A 15,257-nucleotide genomic window follows, 5' to 3' on the forward strand; every position below is an offset into this window, starting at 1 on the left:
TGTCTCAAAAAATAAAAAGGGATGTGACTCAGCGATAAAGCGCACCGGGGTTCAATCCCCGGTAACCTCCTAAAACACCCCCCCACACACACACACCAAAAAAACAAAAACAAGAACAAAAATCCTGAAGCCACGATTATTAGTGGTTAAGGGCTGCAAATTCCCCACGTCTGCTGCATAATGACAAAGAGCTCCGAGCGCGGAGACCCCATTCGTCGGGTTCGTGGCTGGCTGGCAGCGACCGGGGCCGGAGGCACTGTCGGAGTTCGCTCGGTGAGGAGTGGACAACCACGGAGGCGCTGGCGAAGGAGCGAAGGGCCCCGCGCTCTTCCCGCGCTCGGGCATCGACCCGGTGTCACGCCTCCGTGCGCCCCGGCCGAGTGCTCCGCTCCAGCTTCCAGGCGGAGTGCGGGTCTCGCCGGCCGGGCGCCTCAGTTTCCCTGCTTTCAGGCGGGAACCGAGCAGGTCGCAGCGTGGGGGTGAGACCTGCGGAGGGAGGGCGTCTGGCCTGGGCCCCGCACCCACCGGCGCCCAATCGGCGCGCGGAAACCCGGCCCGCCCCCCGCCCCGCCAGCTGCGCGCAGCCCCGCCCGCGGGCCGCCCCCGCCCCCGGCCCCCGGCGCACGTGACTCCGCCCCGGCCCGCCCCGCCCCGCCGTCCCGGCGCGGCTCCCCATTGGCCTCCCGGAGGTCCTGCCCCCAGCCGGGGCGGGGCCGGGAGCGTCCCGCCCGCCGCAGAGCTGGGCTCCTGCGTCCCGACGGTGCGCCGCGGCCGGACCGGGCTGGCGGGCGGGCGGAGCCGGGCCGGCGGGGCTGCTGCGGGGCTGCTGCGGCGCGATCGGGCCGGGCTGCAGGCTGCGCCATGGTGAGCGGGGCCGGGCGGGCCGGGCGCGTGTCGGCGCGCCCTGGCGGCAGGGGCAGGGGCGGCCCCGGACGGCGCGGGGGCGCGCGAGGCGGCAGTGCCGGGGCCTGGGTCTCTGCGGCGGGGGAGGGGCGGCCCGCGGGGGCGCGGCTTCGGGGGAGGGTCTGTTCGGGGGGCCGCGCCCGCGGGCCGGGGCTCTTTGTCCGCTGCGCTGCGGCGAGATCCGGACAAAGGAGGCGGCTGGGGGCGGAGGCTGCGCGGGGACCGGGGTCCCCCTCCCCCGCCGGCGCGAGTGCCCCACCGCGGCCCGCCGCCGGCTCTCCGGGACGCTTCGGGATTTCCCAAAATTCCGGGAGGGGCGGGGGTCCTGCTGTCTCCAGCGTGGTCAGCGGGGCTCGGAGGGGTGGGCGTCCAGGCGGCGTCTGGAGTCCATTTCGTGGGTGAGGAAACTGAGGCCCAGCCGCAGTGTTAGGCGCCGGTTCCGTCGGCAGTGAGTGCGCGGCGTGGGCTCGCCTGGGTCTTGTGGTCCCCCGGCCCCACCTCTAAGGAGGCTGACTCCTTAGAGCGTTTCCTCCCTAGCCGCCGCCCCCTGGCCGAGCCCCTGCTGCCCCCAGCCTTGCCTTGCCTCGCCTCTCCACAGAGTGAGGGGGACGCGGGCGTCGCCTGGCAGGGTTAAATGAGAGGGTGCGTGGAGCGCGCCTGGCACCGCGCCTGCACGCCGCCCGCGCTCAGCACGAGGGAGCTGCCGGGGCGCTTGTCATCCCTGAGTCCCGTCCAGCCTGGAGTCTTCAGCACAGGTCACCCAGCCTGCTCTCATGGGGGCCACACTGGATTCACCTGTCCTCCACCCCTCAAAGCATCAGGGAGAGAAGGTGGTGGAGAGGAATCTGATACTTTAGAGTCAGACATTCAGGAAGTTCAGAAATCCAGAGTTCCAGATCTAGACTACCTAGGTTTGAGCTGTGTGACCTTGGGCAATTGACTTAACTTCTCTGAGCTGCAGATTCTTTATCTGTCTAGTGGAAAGAGCAACAACTCAACTTTAGGGTTGTTCTGAAGCAAAAATTTTGGAGACATCTGCAAAAGGTGCTCAGTTTAGAGTTTGACACATAATAGCCACTATCAACTTTTGTAGCAACCGTTATTTCCAAAGTCATTTGACTGAACAGGCTGACCCTAGGACAGCCTGTGGGAATGACCAGTGGGTGACAAATGGTGTGGGAGCAGGAGCCTCAGCTCTGGACCACAGGAGACCCCAGCTGACCTTGGGGCAGCACCAGGGACCTGGCTCCTGCGCCCTCTTCTGCCATGGGGAACCTGGGGTCCTGGAGCCAGCTTCTCTTCTGGAGGAGGAGGGGGAGGGTGAGCTGACGGCAGCCACAGAGCCAGGCACGGCCCCCTTAATGTTAGCTTCCCGTCCACATCCCTGCTGTTCTTGGTCAGGCTGGTGGAGGGCAGGGTCCTTCTATGAAGCGTCCTTGCGTCCCAGGGCCTTTGGGGCCTGGCACAGCAGACATCCCAGTCTGTCTGCAGTCCTGTTTCCCTAGTCAGAACCCAGGGCAGGAAGTGTTTCTCGTTGGTGAGCCGGGTCCCCTAAAAGGCAGGGCCTGGTCTGTCAGTGCCCTTGGCAGGTGGCTCTGTTGAGGGAGAGGGACGTGCTCCACCTTGGGGTTGCAGTGTGAGTCCCTGGGGCCTGGCTGGGGCCTGGAAGCGGTGGGGGCTGCTGACGTGGGGTGCTCTCTGTGCTCAGCCAGGCTCAGCAGCCTTGTGATGTGCACAGTGAAGTGAGAAGAAAGCGGCAGTGTGTCCCTGGGGAATGGGCTACTGGTGTCACTGGGCCTGGGCCAGACTATTGCCCTTCTGTTCCTGGGGGTGGGGTCAGGGACTCGTTCCCATTTTACGCACTGAGAAACTGAGGCCATTAGCAGCAGCGTGCTCGAGCGAGTGGGTGGGAGCAGCCACGGAGGCCTGATCACCAGGGCGAAGGCTGGTTTTGGATGCCATGAAGAGGCCGGGTGACTGGTCCTCTCCTCACACTGGGCACGAGTCAGGAGAAGCCAGGGCCCATGAAGGAGACCCGCGCCCTGTGCCCACTGGCGATGGGGTAGGGACTGTTCTTCTGAACCCCTTGGGGTCTGCCCTGCTCCCTCAGGGCCTTGGCAAACTGGGCACAACAGTTTTAGCACCTCTGCAGCCTAGTTGGCGAGGGCTGGTGCTGGCCAGTGCTCACCTGGAATTTGTTGTTACAGGGGACATGTGACCTGCTAGGGGACACAGCATGTCCTGTGCGTCACCCTCCTTTGAGGGTGATTGGGGGGCAGAGAAGTGTGCAGACTGGAGAGCCTGGGCTTTTCCAGGAGTTCAGGGCACACGGTGTAGGCTGGCCAGGGAGCCCGCTGGCCCTGGGCTTCCGGTGCCTTTTGCCCTGATCCAGGGAGCCAACAAGGGGGTGCTCCTGGGCATCAGATCTCCATTGCGGGCTGGCCCTTCCCTGCTCTGTCTCTGTGCGCGTGGACGACTCTCCCTTTGCTCTTGGGGTTCATGTCCTATTTCCAGTGCTTCACTCCTGACAGTCCACTCAAATGCTCTGCACCTCGGTTTCCTCATCTGCAAAGGGGGGATGCTGATGGTGAGCAGTCAGCCCGGGGGCTTGGGGACCAGATGCCTGTGTGGGAGGTGTGACGATCATTCCAATAGGTTTCCCACATACCATCCTGGACATCTCCCCAGCCCAAGCTGTGACCCTCTCTGTGCCACCCTGGCCCATGGGCTTCGCAGGATCCCAAGAGGCCAGCTGGCTTGCAGGAAACAGCTGCATTCAGGGGCCTGAGGAGGCCCAGGACAGGTTTAGCCAGGGCTGGGGTCCAACCAGGCAAAGTGGGCTCACAGGGCCCAGCTGCCCTGGCACGTTGGGCTTCCTCTGGACTGTGCTTCTCGACCACTCGGCCACCACCTCCTCTTGTTGCCCCCAGCATGCATGGGCAGAGTCCTTTGGGAATCCACGGACACACCTTGCTTTCACCCCACTCAGCTGCAGCCTGTCCTTCCTCACAGGCTGCTGGGGCGGGCACGGGGACCTGTGCACAGGGTCCTGGGGGTGGCCTTGGGCTGGGTAGCTGGCTCAGCTGGGTTTCCCTGACTGTTGCCTTTGAGGGTAGGATGTCCTTTAATTTCTCACTGTGTCCCCAGGCTTGGAACACTAAGCTACTTTACTGAGCACCTACTGTGTGCTGGTGGTAGGGCAGAGGATGCAGCTGCGGGCAGTGGCCTCCTCTTGCAGACTTGGCATCCATGGGGAGCAAGACGGCAGCCAGGGAGACACCCTGACCCCAGAGCGTTGCAGGCAGCAGAGAGCTCTAGGACAGGCGGTGACATGGGAGAGGGTTGCTGGAGCCAGGACGGCCTGGGCAGCGGCCCTCAGGTGCCTTCTGAGGAGGGAGCAGCCACAGGACAGTGAGAGAACAGGCAGGGAGTCGGGGTCTCTTCTGAGGCCTGGGAAGGTCTGAGCGGGGGATGCTGTGATCAGTTCTCAGGAAACACTTGCTGAGTGAGAAGGAACCAGCACATTCAGGGAGGTCCCGGGGCCACAGGCAGGTGGGACAGTGGCTTGGTTGGTCACGGGTCTGTGCTTGGGAATGGGTGGAGTAAGAGGCCCATACCTGGCTCTGCCCGTCTCTAGGCTTGGGGCAGTCACCTCTCTTCTCAGCGGGTTCCTGTGAGCTAGGGCTGCCTGTGCCTCAGTTTCTTTATTATTCCCGGGACTGCTGGCGTCCCTGGCTTCATGGGGGCCTCTTGGGCTCGCCCCTCAGGTCCTGGTACCATTGTTGGATCTCCCACCTCCTGCCCCTGAGCCACCTGATCCCCAAACACACTTCCCCTTCTGAATTGATACTGACTTGCCTTCCTGCCCAGAGGCCCATGCTGGAGGGCGCTGTCCCAGGAGGGCCTGCAGCCCGAGGCTCAGGAGAGGAGGTGGAGGCAGGGCAGGTGCAGGCCCACTCCCGGGGCCGGAGAGGACAGGTGGCAGTGAGGGCAGAGGCTGGCAGCTGAGCACGCAGGCAGGGCCGGGGTGCAGGGTGCTGACCAGGAAGCCAGCTTGCAGAGGAGGCCAGGCCAGCGCTCTGGGGAGGGTGCCCCTGGCATTCTGGTCAGGAGGGTGTCCTTGCAGGAGCTGGCATTAACTAGGTCAGAGTTGCTCTCTGCCTCCCTCGGTCAGCATTTGGGACCAGGTCACTCTGTGTCACAGTTGTAGAGCCTGTCCCGTGCCTGGGGCTGTCCAGCAGCATCTTGGCCTCTACCCTGCCAGTAGTGCCACCTCACCCTGTTTATGACAACCCAAAATGGCCCCAAGCACGATCAGATGTCCCCAGGATGGGGTAACATGTCGTGGAGGACCACTGAATGAGGTTAAGGGAGCAGAGCGTCTGGGCAGGGGGCAGCCTGGGCAGGGGCAGCCTGGGCAGAGGCTATCTCTAAAGATGCATGGCGGCAACCCGGCTGGGAAGCAGGAAGCAGCCATGGGATGCATCGAGCTGGCCTGTAGGTCGCTGTAGACTTGGTGGTGTCCTGTGTCCTGTGGCCGTAGTGGGCCTGCATGGATGGCAGACCCGCAGAGAGGAATGGCAGCCACCAGCACAGGAAGGCCATAGCCTCGGAACTCCAGGGCCACCGCCCTCCTGCTGGGGCCTCACGGGTGTGGGCAGTAATCCCTGCTTGATCCTTGGGTGCTGGGGTGTGGATCTAGCTGCTTTGGCCTTCAGGCAGCCCCCACCCCAGCATCCTAGGTGGGTCCGAGTCACTTCTGGTTAAGGCCAGTATGACCCAAGGACACAGCAGGTCCGTCCTGTTTGGAGGGAAACCTTTCCGTGCTGCCGACCACATGGAGGCCACCTTCTGAGAAAGGAAGTGCAGCAGGAGTGGACGCCCAGCCCCGCCGAGTGCAGACTGGGTGCCTGTCCCTGTGCGGCCTGCGGTTCAGGTTGTCCTCACCCCACGTGGCCACCTGGTTTGCCACCGAGGTGGCTCTGTGTGTGGTGTGGAGGGAGGACAGGCAAGGCTTGGGTACCAGGAAGCCTGCTGGTTCAGCATCTGGGCTGCAACAGTGGCCAAGTCCAGGCCTGCTGCTGGGCCCTGGGGTGTCACCTGCGGGAAGAGAGGAAGACTGGAGCCTGGAATTTCTGGATCCTGTGCGGCTGGGAGCCGCTTTCTCTATTGCCCCTCGGCAGCTCCACCTTCAGGTGGGGACTAGGGCTGGGTGAGGCGGTGGGAGCTGTCCGAGGTCACGTGGGTGGGCAGTGGGTCCCAGTCCTCTGGGTCCTGGGTGTGCCTGTCCCACTCTGCCCAGAATGGGTGATGCTCCCCTGCCAGGAATGCCATTCCCCACAGCGTGGCATCCATGCACCTCGACTGCCCACCCAACTTAGCATCAGAGCGCCTGGTGTCCCCAGGTGGCACCTGCATCTGTAATGACATTATTTTGGAACACTGACCTGTTTGCAGCCTGGGTCCTGCACCAGGCACTGAAAGATGTGCCGACAGGGCTGCTGCCCACCCCTGCCCCGCAGAGCTCCCCTGAGCGTCTGCGTCTTGGGGACCCTCTTTCCTGCTGACTTGGCCTCAGATCCTCCCAGGCCAGCCACAGCCCCCGGTGGCAGAAGCCATTGTCTGCCGTGCCTTCTCACAGGGGCCCCAGAGGGACTTGGTTGCTTTGTGTGTGTCACCTGTTCCCCACTGTGGCAGATGTCATTTCCTTGTTTTCAGATCCTTCCTCTGTATCCTTCAGGAAGCCACTGGCTCCTCTTAGTCCCCGAGTAGTTACTGCCACCGGTGGTGCTGGCTTCCAGAGTACACACCTTTAACAGAAGAGCCAGAGGGGCGTCCAGCCCTCCTGCAGCCCCTGCCACAGCTTCAGAGGCGTCCTCTGTCCCCCTCCCCTCCAGGACTCGGGCCCGGGCTTGAGCCAGAGTCACATGCTTGATGTGGTAGCAGAAGCAATTAGTTAGGACACTTGACAGGCGCAGGCTGGGGTGGGCCTTTGAACGGAGATGGCGAAGCCAGTCGTGTGTTCCCGCCTGGATGAGAGCCACCATCAGGCTGAAGAAGTCTCAAAACTAGACCCCCGGGCTCGTGGTGCACCTGGGCCCCAGCACTCGGGGGTTGGGGGCTGACGGGAGGATTGCTTGAGTCCAGGAGTTCGAGACCAGCCTGGGCAACATAGCAAGACCCTGTCTGAAAAAAATAAAAATTGAAAAACAAAATTAGAGCCTCTACAGCTGCCAGCTGGAGCTCCGACTGCAGCGGTCCCCAGAGGCGCTGGTGTAGCCTCATCTCGCTCTGTCTTTCAGGACTCCCGCGTCCAGCCGGAGTTCCAGCCTCACTGAGCCGGCTGCCCCCAAGAGCTTCCTGCCGAGGAGGCCCCAGGAGCACTGACCATGTCTATCATGGACCACAGCCCCACCACGGGCGTGGTCACGGTCATCGTCATCCTCATCGCCATCGCCGCCCTGGGGGCCTTGATCCTGGGCTGCTGGTGCTACCTGCGGCTACAGCGCATCAGCCAGTCGGAGGACGAGGAGAGCATCGTGGGCGATGGCGAGACCAAGGAGCCCTTCCTGCTGGTGCAGTATTCGGCCAAGGGACCATGCGTGGAGAGGAAGGCCAAGCTGATGACCCCCAGTGGCCCAGAAGTGCACGGCTGATCTGGGCCACGAGGCTTCCTGTCCTGTTTGCAGCCAGCCGAGCGGCGCCGGGAGGGGCAGAACCACACAGACATGCTGCTGTCTGAGAGGAAGGGTTGACGCTTGCTGGCATGGCCTCGGCGGGCTTCGTCATCGCATGCACTGACTCCAGGGTCCTGGCTGTCCTGGGCTTCCCCTTGGCCTCCCGGCAGGGCTGCCCATTGCAGGCAGTGGGCAGGCCTGTCCTTGCTGGGGCTGCGGCCCCGTGGCGCTTTTGTTACTTGAATGTTTGGCTGAGCCTGTTTTCGACAGAGCTACTACTGTAACGCGTGAACTAACAAAACCTGTGAACTGTACATAGGCCCCAGAAGCACGTGCTTAAAGCCTTTTTTGCTGAATTTTTAAAATACCATATCGAGCACATGGGACTGGTTGATTATGGCCACTCACGATGAGCAGAGGCAAGACCATGGGGGTCTTAGACGTGTAAGGCCCGGGGTCGACTTGGCAGGAGTCTCTGATGTCTACTTGCTTGTAAGTAAAAGCAGTGAGACGCCAGCTGGAAGTCTGGCTGACCGGTCTGGGTGCTTGGTGATGTCTGTCTGGTTGGTAGTGGATGAAGAGCCACACCCCTCCCTCTTTTCTCCAGGTAGATGCAGCTATTAAGTAGCAGTGCCTGTTGATGGCGTATTGCAAGGAAGCTACGTACCTGCTTTGGAGCCAGTGAGGGACGAGTCAGGGCACGCGTCCCGAGGGCTGCCAGGCGCCTTGGTAGCAGAGCAGTATCTTGCCTCTCTGGTCCTGGGTATGCTGAGTACTCCCCTCATCACAGCTTCGCTGAAGTCCCTGAGCCTCAGAGAAATGCCAGTGCTCTGGCTGCTTGTCAGCAGAAACCCAGTTGGCCCAGGAGAAAGGCTTTGGTTTTGTATTTAATCTCCTGCACTGGAGGGAGGAGGTGGAGACTTGCCCCCCCTTTCCCTTTCCACAGGTTAGCTTCCTTTCCTCTCTGATGACCGCCTACCTGCTGGGTATTGGATTTCACTTTCCTTAGTGGCCTCTGTCTCAAGTCCCCTGATCTCTTCAAAGGCCCTACATGCAGTGCTACCTGCCAGCACGTGCTTCACACAGGGAGAGAGAGTGAATTTGAAGTTCAGGAATTGGTTCTCATGGATGAGTTGGTGGCTTTCAGTTGAGCCGGCCTGCATCTCAAGGTGTCCCTTGTGAGCTCGCTTAGGTTTTTAATCCGACCACCGTAAGCACATTCTACACCATCACTAAAATGTGACTTGTCATCCTGGGTCACCAACCAGAGGCTAGCCCTGGCTTAACTTCAGAGTGCTGGCCCTATGCACTTGAGCCGCCTGCAAGCAGCATGGTGGGAGGCACTGAGCTCTGGCCTCCTGGCCATGCTGGAGGCGATTCTTTTGTCCAACTAATCCCTTTTCTAGAGCCCTGGGGTGTGTGGGGGGGCAGTAGGGAGCCTTCTTTTTAGCGACATACACCTAAATTGGGGTTCAGACATAAAGCAGCAGCCTAGGGTGGGGAGGGGGTGGCTGACAAGACCTTCCATGCTGCACGAGAGCGGTATAGGAAATGCCCTTGGCCCTGGTGGCGCAGCTGGGAAGAGGTGGTGGAGGGACAGCTGGACATAAGCAGAGATGGGCAGGTGGGGCAGAGCTGGGAGCAGTAACCCAGCCACTGTAGCCAGACCCCAAGGAGAGGACAGAAGGCCCAAAGGTGCCCACGGAGGACCAGAGCACGTCTGCTCTGGGCAGCTGAGTGAGGCTGGGGTGTTGGGTCCACCCCTCTCCCTTTCAGATCTCCAGGCTTGCTCCTGCTACCCAGGCCCTTCAGCTCTGTGAGTGGCAGGAGCCACACCTCCAGCCTCTGGCCCCGCCCCCTCGGCCGACCTCGCTCTCCCTGCCCCTGCAGTTCTCACTGTGCAGCTGTGGTTTGTTTGGAGATGATTAACGCTGCTTTCTCATCAGTTTCACTTTGGAGGTTCTCTTGCCCCCTCCAGTAGCCAGGGACATCTGTAGACCTTGAGTCGGCCCATCAGCTGGCGGCAATGCTGGATGAGGGATAGGCCGGGTGGGGTGCTGGTGGGGGTCTTTGGGAGGAACGTGACAATGCCTGAGGAACTGGTGAACAACACATAATGGCTGTCCCTGTTCTCATCATCAATGGCTACTTTTTTTAGCGTAGATACCAGAGCCACATGCTCAAATGGCTTAGTAAGTTATGACCTCTCTTGAATTCTTTTGTCAATAGCCCAACTGTTGTTCCAGTCTTCCGAGACCAGACAAGAATTAAGGCCCCCCCACCCCCGTCATGGCAGAAGCAGCCGTAGGGCAGTGGGAGGGACGCTCTGACACTGAGCCATGGAAATATGGACCGATTTTGCAGACAGATGTTCAAATGGACTGTGCTACTGTTTTCTCTCGAAGCTACCAAGTTTGTGCAATAAGTGGAAGGGATGTCATCCCTGTTCAATAAATGCTGAATGACATTCACGCTGATTTTCTAGACCACTGAGAAAATCTTTATTTACAATAAATTTCAATAAAATTTGCATAAATATATTCCCAATGTACAGTTTTCACCTCTGATTCCTTCATGTCATTTTGAAAGTTAGTCTGTCCTGTTCTCACTCTTCCTCTCAGGTGCCAGTGTGGAACTGACATTGGAAGGTGGAGGGGCACTGCCAGGTAACCGGGGGCCACCTGCGGGCTCAGAGTGCTCAGGACGTGCCTCTGTCCGAGGGGCTGGGTCCTCAGCCCGGTCCTGGCCCTCCAGTTTCCTCTCCATGGTGGCCACCAGGATCTTGAGCCACGCGTTCTCAGTAAGGAGGGTCTCAGAGGCGTCGGCCAGCGCCTCCAGCTCGCGGGCCTTCTGTGCATACAGGGCCTGCAGCTGCTCGCTGTGCCGCTGGAGCAGGCCATGCTGCTTCTCCAGGGTCTGCTGCTGCCGCAGCAGCCGACGCTCATCCCTGCGGGCACTGGAGAGCTGGCCCTCCACCTGTGCCTGTGCTCGGTGAAGGCTGCTTATCTCTGCTCTCAGTTTCTGGATCTCCCTCTCCAGGTGGGAGATGTGCCCCTGCTGCAGGACGGCCTCGCTCTGAAGACACTCTTCTGGAGGAGGCCTGGCAGAGTTCTGGAGGGTGGAGGCGGGGTCCGAGTGGTGCAGGATGAACCTCAGCAGATTCGGAAGGGTGATGGGGAGGTCTTCGGGGTATTTCACACTTAGGTCCTTTCTGGAGAGAGAGGGAGAGGAGTCAAGGATCAGACACAGGCCAACAGGATGGTCCACAACAGCTGCTATGGAGGTCGGGCAGCTGTTCTTACCAAGCAAGGCAGCCTGAGGGTTTTACTTACTGAAGGGAAGGAAGACGAGCATGAGCAGGCAGTTCCCTAGAGCGCGCGGCTGCCCATGACGCCTGCACTGTGTCTGTTCCCTAGGAGAGAGCTCGGCTTCTGTGCACAGCCTTCCAGAAAGACAAGTGCTCCCAGATTCAAGCCTAAAGCCAGTGGGCACCAGCAGCTTGCAGCATGAGGGCCACTCTGTGCTCTGTGAGGCCCAGTGACCATGTAGCACGGGCATCCTGGGCAGGACTATCACCGTGTCACTTTGTGGTCATCGACAATGCTTGGTGAGATCAGAAAAGCCTGAAACAAGTTCCTGAAATGCTCGTTTTCTCAGCAAGTATTTCTCCCATATCCAGGGCAGAAGTTCTCAATCCCCAGGAGACCTGGGCTCAGGCCTGAAGAGGCCCTACTGGCAACAAGACCACCAAGGGGCTCAGGTCAAGCAGGGCTGCCGGGCCCGAGAGTACAGAATAAAGAAGGAGAAGGACAATGGACAGGGCTTCCCCACAGCTCTGTTCCAAGTCCTGATTTAGAAAACGCCCTTTCAGAACTTAATTGTCTACCAGCCAGAGTCTCACAGACGCAGTCACCTGTGCACTCACGATCTGGCTGCAACAGACCAAAAGTCCAAGCTTTTTGCATTTATGCCTGAGGTGGGCCAGCAGGCAGCATCAGCTCCCTCAGACATCAGAGGAATGGAGGTCAAGAGCAGGGACTCCATAGGCCGGCTGCCCAGAGTGGCTCTGCTCCATGCCATATGTTCTTACACAACTGACTTATGCTCTGTTACATGGGGATGATAGGAGTATCCCCTACCTCATGGGACTGCTGTAAGGATGAAACGAGTGAATACACAGTGTCAGAGTTTTAAACACTTGTATGTTCCTTAAGCAACCACTAGTTAAAAACTTACACACCCTCTCCATACACAAAACCAGTGGCCAAAACCTAAAAATGACACCAGGCGTCCTATCGATGGGGAGCTCTTTAGGAAATCAAAATCAGATATGCCCCATAGCATAGAGTATTAATGGACACTTTCAGGTGATATTCAATACAAGGACCCTTGCATGTAAATTGTTTTATAAAATAATTTGAGGAAGTATTTAATCGTCCCCTCTGTTAAAGCAGTTCCCTGGACATGGATGCTTTCTCCACATGGGGTGTTCAGTGCAGCCCCTGCAGAGGGCAGCTCGCAGGTCAGCAGCAGCTGGATCTTCCACTGCATCTTGCAGCAAGCCCTCCTCCCCCAGGGCAGAGTAGAGGTGCACCACCCCTCGGGAAGGTCGTGAGGGACCTCAGCATACCAGTCTGGAGACGTCTGTGAGCACATGACTGTAGGAGTCCTGGGGCAGTGCCATGAACTCCCTAATGACCATGTTAAGATGCTTTAATACATCTTCAAAGTAGCTTGGACAGAGTATCAAAGAACGGTTTCCACAAAAGTAGTTCTTTAGGAAGTGTGGTGGTAAGAGGTGCCCGCATTTGTCTGATTCCCCTCGAGTCTTGAGGGAAGGGCTGGGCACTCCTCAGAAGTGGCTCCTTCCAAGAACCACCACACTAAAGGCTGCTGGTGGAGTGTGCATACCTCCTGAACCCTGGCTGAGGGTCAGGCCAGAGCACCTGAATTCTGAAATGTCACCCGGAGAATATGATGTAGGCAGCTGGTCAGGAGCAGTGGCTCTGGGGTGTCCCTGTGCAGGAAGGTGAGGGTGCTCTCAGGACCACCTGGCCTGCCTCGGGTGCAGGGTGGCAGGACCAGGAGCAGGATGAAGCCCCGTGCACATGTGGCTGAGACAGGCTCCTCTGCAGTTTCTCTGCATCACCTTTACAAAATGAGACCTGCTCGCTGCAGACAATGTGCTAGGGATGTAGGGATTCCCCTCTGGGCAATCACCCTTGACATTTTCCCTGCTGTGTGGTTTCACTCAGAGCATGCACAAGGGTGCCTTTTTCATAGTGCACATATAATTTCATGTTCCTTTTGGTAAAAACAGCATAAGCAGGTGAACATGAAAATGGTCTTACCACACACTGTCATTTTCATTTCCTCTCTTGCCAGCTATCTGACCAAGATCCTAGGCAAACCAAACATTCCAGCTAACTTTGAGCCCACCCCACTTGTGCCTCCCATCTGTTTTTAGGAAATGAGAAAAATTCCAATCCAAGGCAATAAGGCTTTGATTTACTGAGAGCACTCCATTAGGACAGAACGGGACAGTCTTCTCTTCAACATTTACACTCCTACCCTTCTGGTTCAGGGGATATAGGAAGGGGCTGCGGTGACCGACCGGCTCAGGTCTGGGAGATGAGCTCAGCTTCATGCTTCTCACACCAGGCAGCCTAAGTGGGCAAGTCCCACTCCAGACGCGGGCCTCCCCACAGCCACCATCTCACACTGTCCTGTGTGCATGTCCCCTTGTCCCCCTCAGTGCACACCCATGCATTCCAATAGCTGAGAACTTTCTCATGCAAAGGTACAAGTCAGGCGCTATGGCTTTAATACTTCTCCAACTGTGTTTGGAATGCAAATGTTACACGTTGTTAAACTGCATGCCCAACTTCTGTCCCACACAGACAAAATTGCTAGTGTTAGAGTCCATGAATCCTTGATTGTGTGGCAATTTAAACACTTCTTAGAAAGAAAAAGGCTCATCATGACACAGCCAGCAACAGAAAAGAGTGAGTCACGTTCTGATTTTAGTGCATGATGTGACAAGACCCTACTACCACAGGAAGTGTTCCAGCAAACATTCTTTAAGATAAATGGCAAAAACCAAGCAGTGAGTCAAAGCCCGTGAAGGAAGCCCTCTCCTGGAGGAGCAGGTGGGAGGAGCAGGGGCGACCGCTGCACAAGCGGGTCAGGGCCTTCCCTAAAGAACCTGCGGACACTTTGCTAGCAGAGGACAAGAGTGATCCCCATGAAGACCCATCCTAAAACTAAAGGGAACCTGTCCCTAAAGAAGGAGCCAACATCCAGTCCATTCGGTTCCAGAGGGCCAAGAGTTACTTTTCTTTCCTACTGAAATGCCTGCACCCATGTTCACTAATGCCAGGTCCCGTCTCCCTTGGCTGCTAGGGCCTTGGTGTCAGTGTTGTGATAACTGACCCTGGAATACCATGTAGGAGTGTGTGACAAGATTGAGGCGTCAGCCCTATGGCAGACATTCATGGCGGTCTGCACAATGGTGTGGATAAGAAGTCCCCACCCATCCCCGTAGGACAAGGCTGGGGATGTTGGGAGAGCTGAATGAGAGCAGAAGTGGAGAAGGCGCAGGGCGCCAAGACCCACATCAACATTGGGTCTCCCCTGCCCAGCGTGGCTTCCTCTGCATGCTCATTCACAGGCCCCTGAAGCTAACAAATCCCGCCGGCCACACGCATGCTCATGCAAGAAACGGACTCAGGAAGAGTGAGCTTCTTCAAAGAAAATTAGCACCACACGTGACATTTGGACCCCGGAGCTCTTCTGCCCATGTTGCCAGCGGCATATTTTTTGAACAGTTCAGTCCCAGAGAATGTTTTCTATGGGCTTCTGTGGGTGTGTTTTTGTTTCTGTACTGAGGACTGAACTGAGGGCCTCGTGCAGCACTCTACCACCGAGCTATGTCCACGGCCCTGCATACATCTGAGACAGGGTCTTGGTATGTTGCTGAGGCTGTCCTCAAATGTGCAATCCTCCTGCCTTAGTCCTCGAGTAGCTGGGATCACAGGTAGGTGCCAACAGCACTGGTGGACTTACAACTTAAATCCATTTCATCTTCAGACCTCGACAAGAGAATCTCATCTGCCCCATGTTGAAAAAAATGCAGTCTTACCTGTTGCAAGGAAAAAACAAGACAGTAGGAAGACGGTCAACCATAAATTCCCAAGGAAGATCATTCTGAGACACGTCAATCCTGGCAGACAAAGAGAAAGTAGAGGTAAGTAAGAGATGGGCCCATGGAGCTGCTCCAAGCTGAAAGGCCTTCTCTAATAACTCAGGACTCTGGTGCCGGTCTATGCCCATGCTGGCCCAGACCCACTCACTGAGTGCCAGGCACCGTACTTTCAGGACATGCAGCTGTCACCCTGGGGAAGTTTGCCACTGAAGGCTAATATAATGTCCTAAAAGTAATATTGACCTCCCAAAGAATGCTTCACTGACGCCTAAGGATCAGTGCATTCATCTGAAAGGATCTGCTCAAGTACCTTAATGCCTGAGTTAGTTCTGGAAAAAGAAAATAAATCACTGAATGAAGTATACCAAGCATAACAACTTTTTCATAAGTTGTGAATCTGGATGGAAGCTCAGTGTATTTCCTGAGCAGATTTTAGATTAATTTTTGAATACAGAAAATGACATCAGTACCAC

General features: G+C 57.9%; 2 protein-coding genes across 7 annotated transcripts in view; one reads left to right on the forward strand and one right to left on the reverse strand.

Annotated features, from left to right (window-relative positions):
* The first annotated feature begins 711 nt into the window (after positions 1 to 711).
* SNN (stannin) lies at positions 712 to 10,057 on the forward strand. 2 transcript variants are annotated; one of them, XM_079121428.1, is made up of 3 exons: positions 712 to 864; positions 7,206 to 7,478; positions 9,810 to 10,057. In XM_079121428.1, the coding sequence occupies exons 2-3, from the start codon at positions 7,293 to 7,295 to the stop codon at positions 9,849 to 9,851; spliced, it is 228 nt and encodes a 75-aa protein (XP_078977554.1). In that variant the 5' UTR covers positions 712 to 864; positions 7,206 to 7,292; the 3' UTR covers positions 9,852 to 10,057. The 2 variants fall into 2 exon arrangements, with proteins under 2 accessions (XP_078977554.1, XP_078977553.1); XM_079121427.1 differs by having other exon boundaries at positions 718 to 864; positions 7,206 to 10,057.
* The window catches only part of TXNDC11 (thioredoxin domain containing 11), a 59,916-nt gene continuing 54,713 nt past the window's right edge, over positions 10,055 to 15,257 (reverse strand). For all 5 annotated transcript variants that reach the window (XM_079121405.1, XM_079121402.1, XM_079121401.1 and 2 more), the window contains 2 exons: positions 14,722 to 14,802; positions 10,055 to 10,791 (listed from right to left, as the gene is read on the reverse strand). In XM_079121405.1, coding sequence (XP_078977531.1) covers positions 10,170 to 10,791; positions 14,722 to 14,802 — 703 coding nt within the window. In that variant the 3' untranslated portion in view covers positions 10,055 to 10,169. The remainder of the gene's footprint in view (positions 10,792 to 14,721; positions 14,803 to 15,257) is intronic.

Source organism: Sciurus vulgaris, assembly GCF_902686455.1.
Source record: "Sciurus vulgaris genome assembly, chromosome: 18".
Lineage (NCBI taxonomy): Eukaryota > Metazoa > Chordata > Mammalia > Rodentia > Sciuridae > Sciurus > Sciurus vulgaris.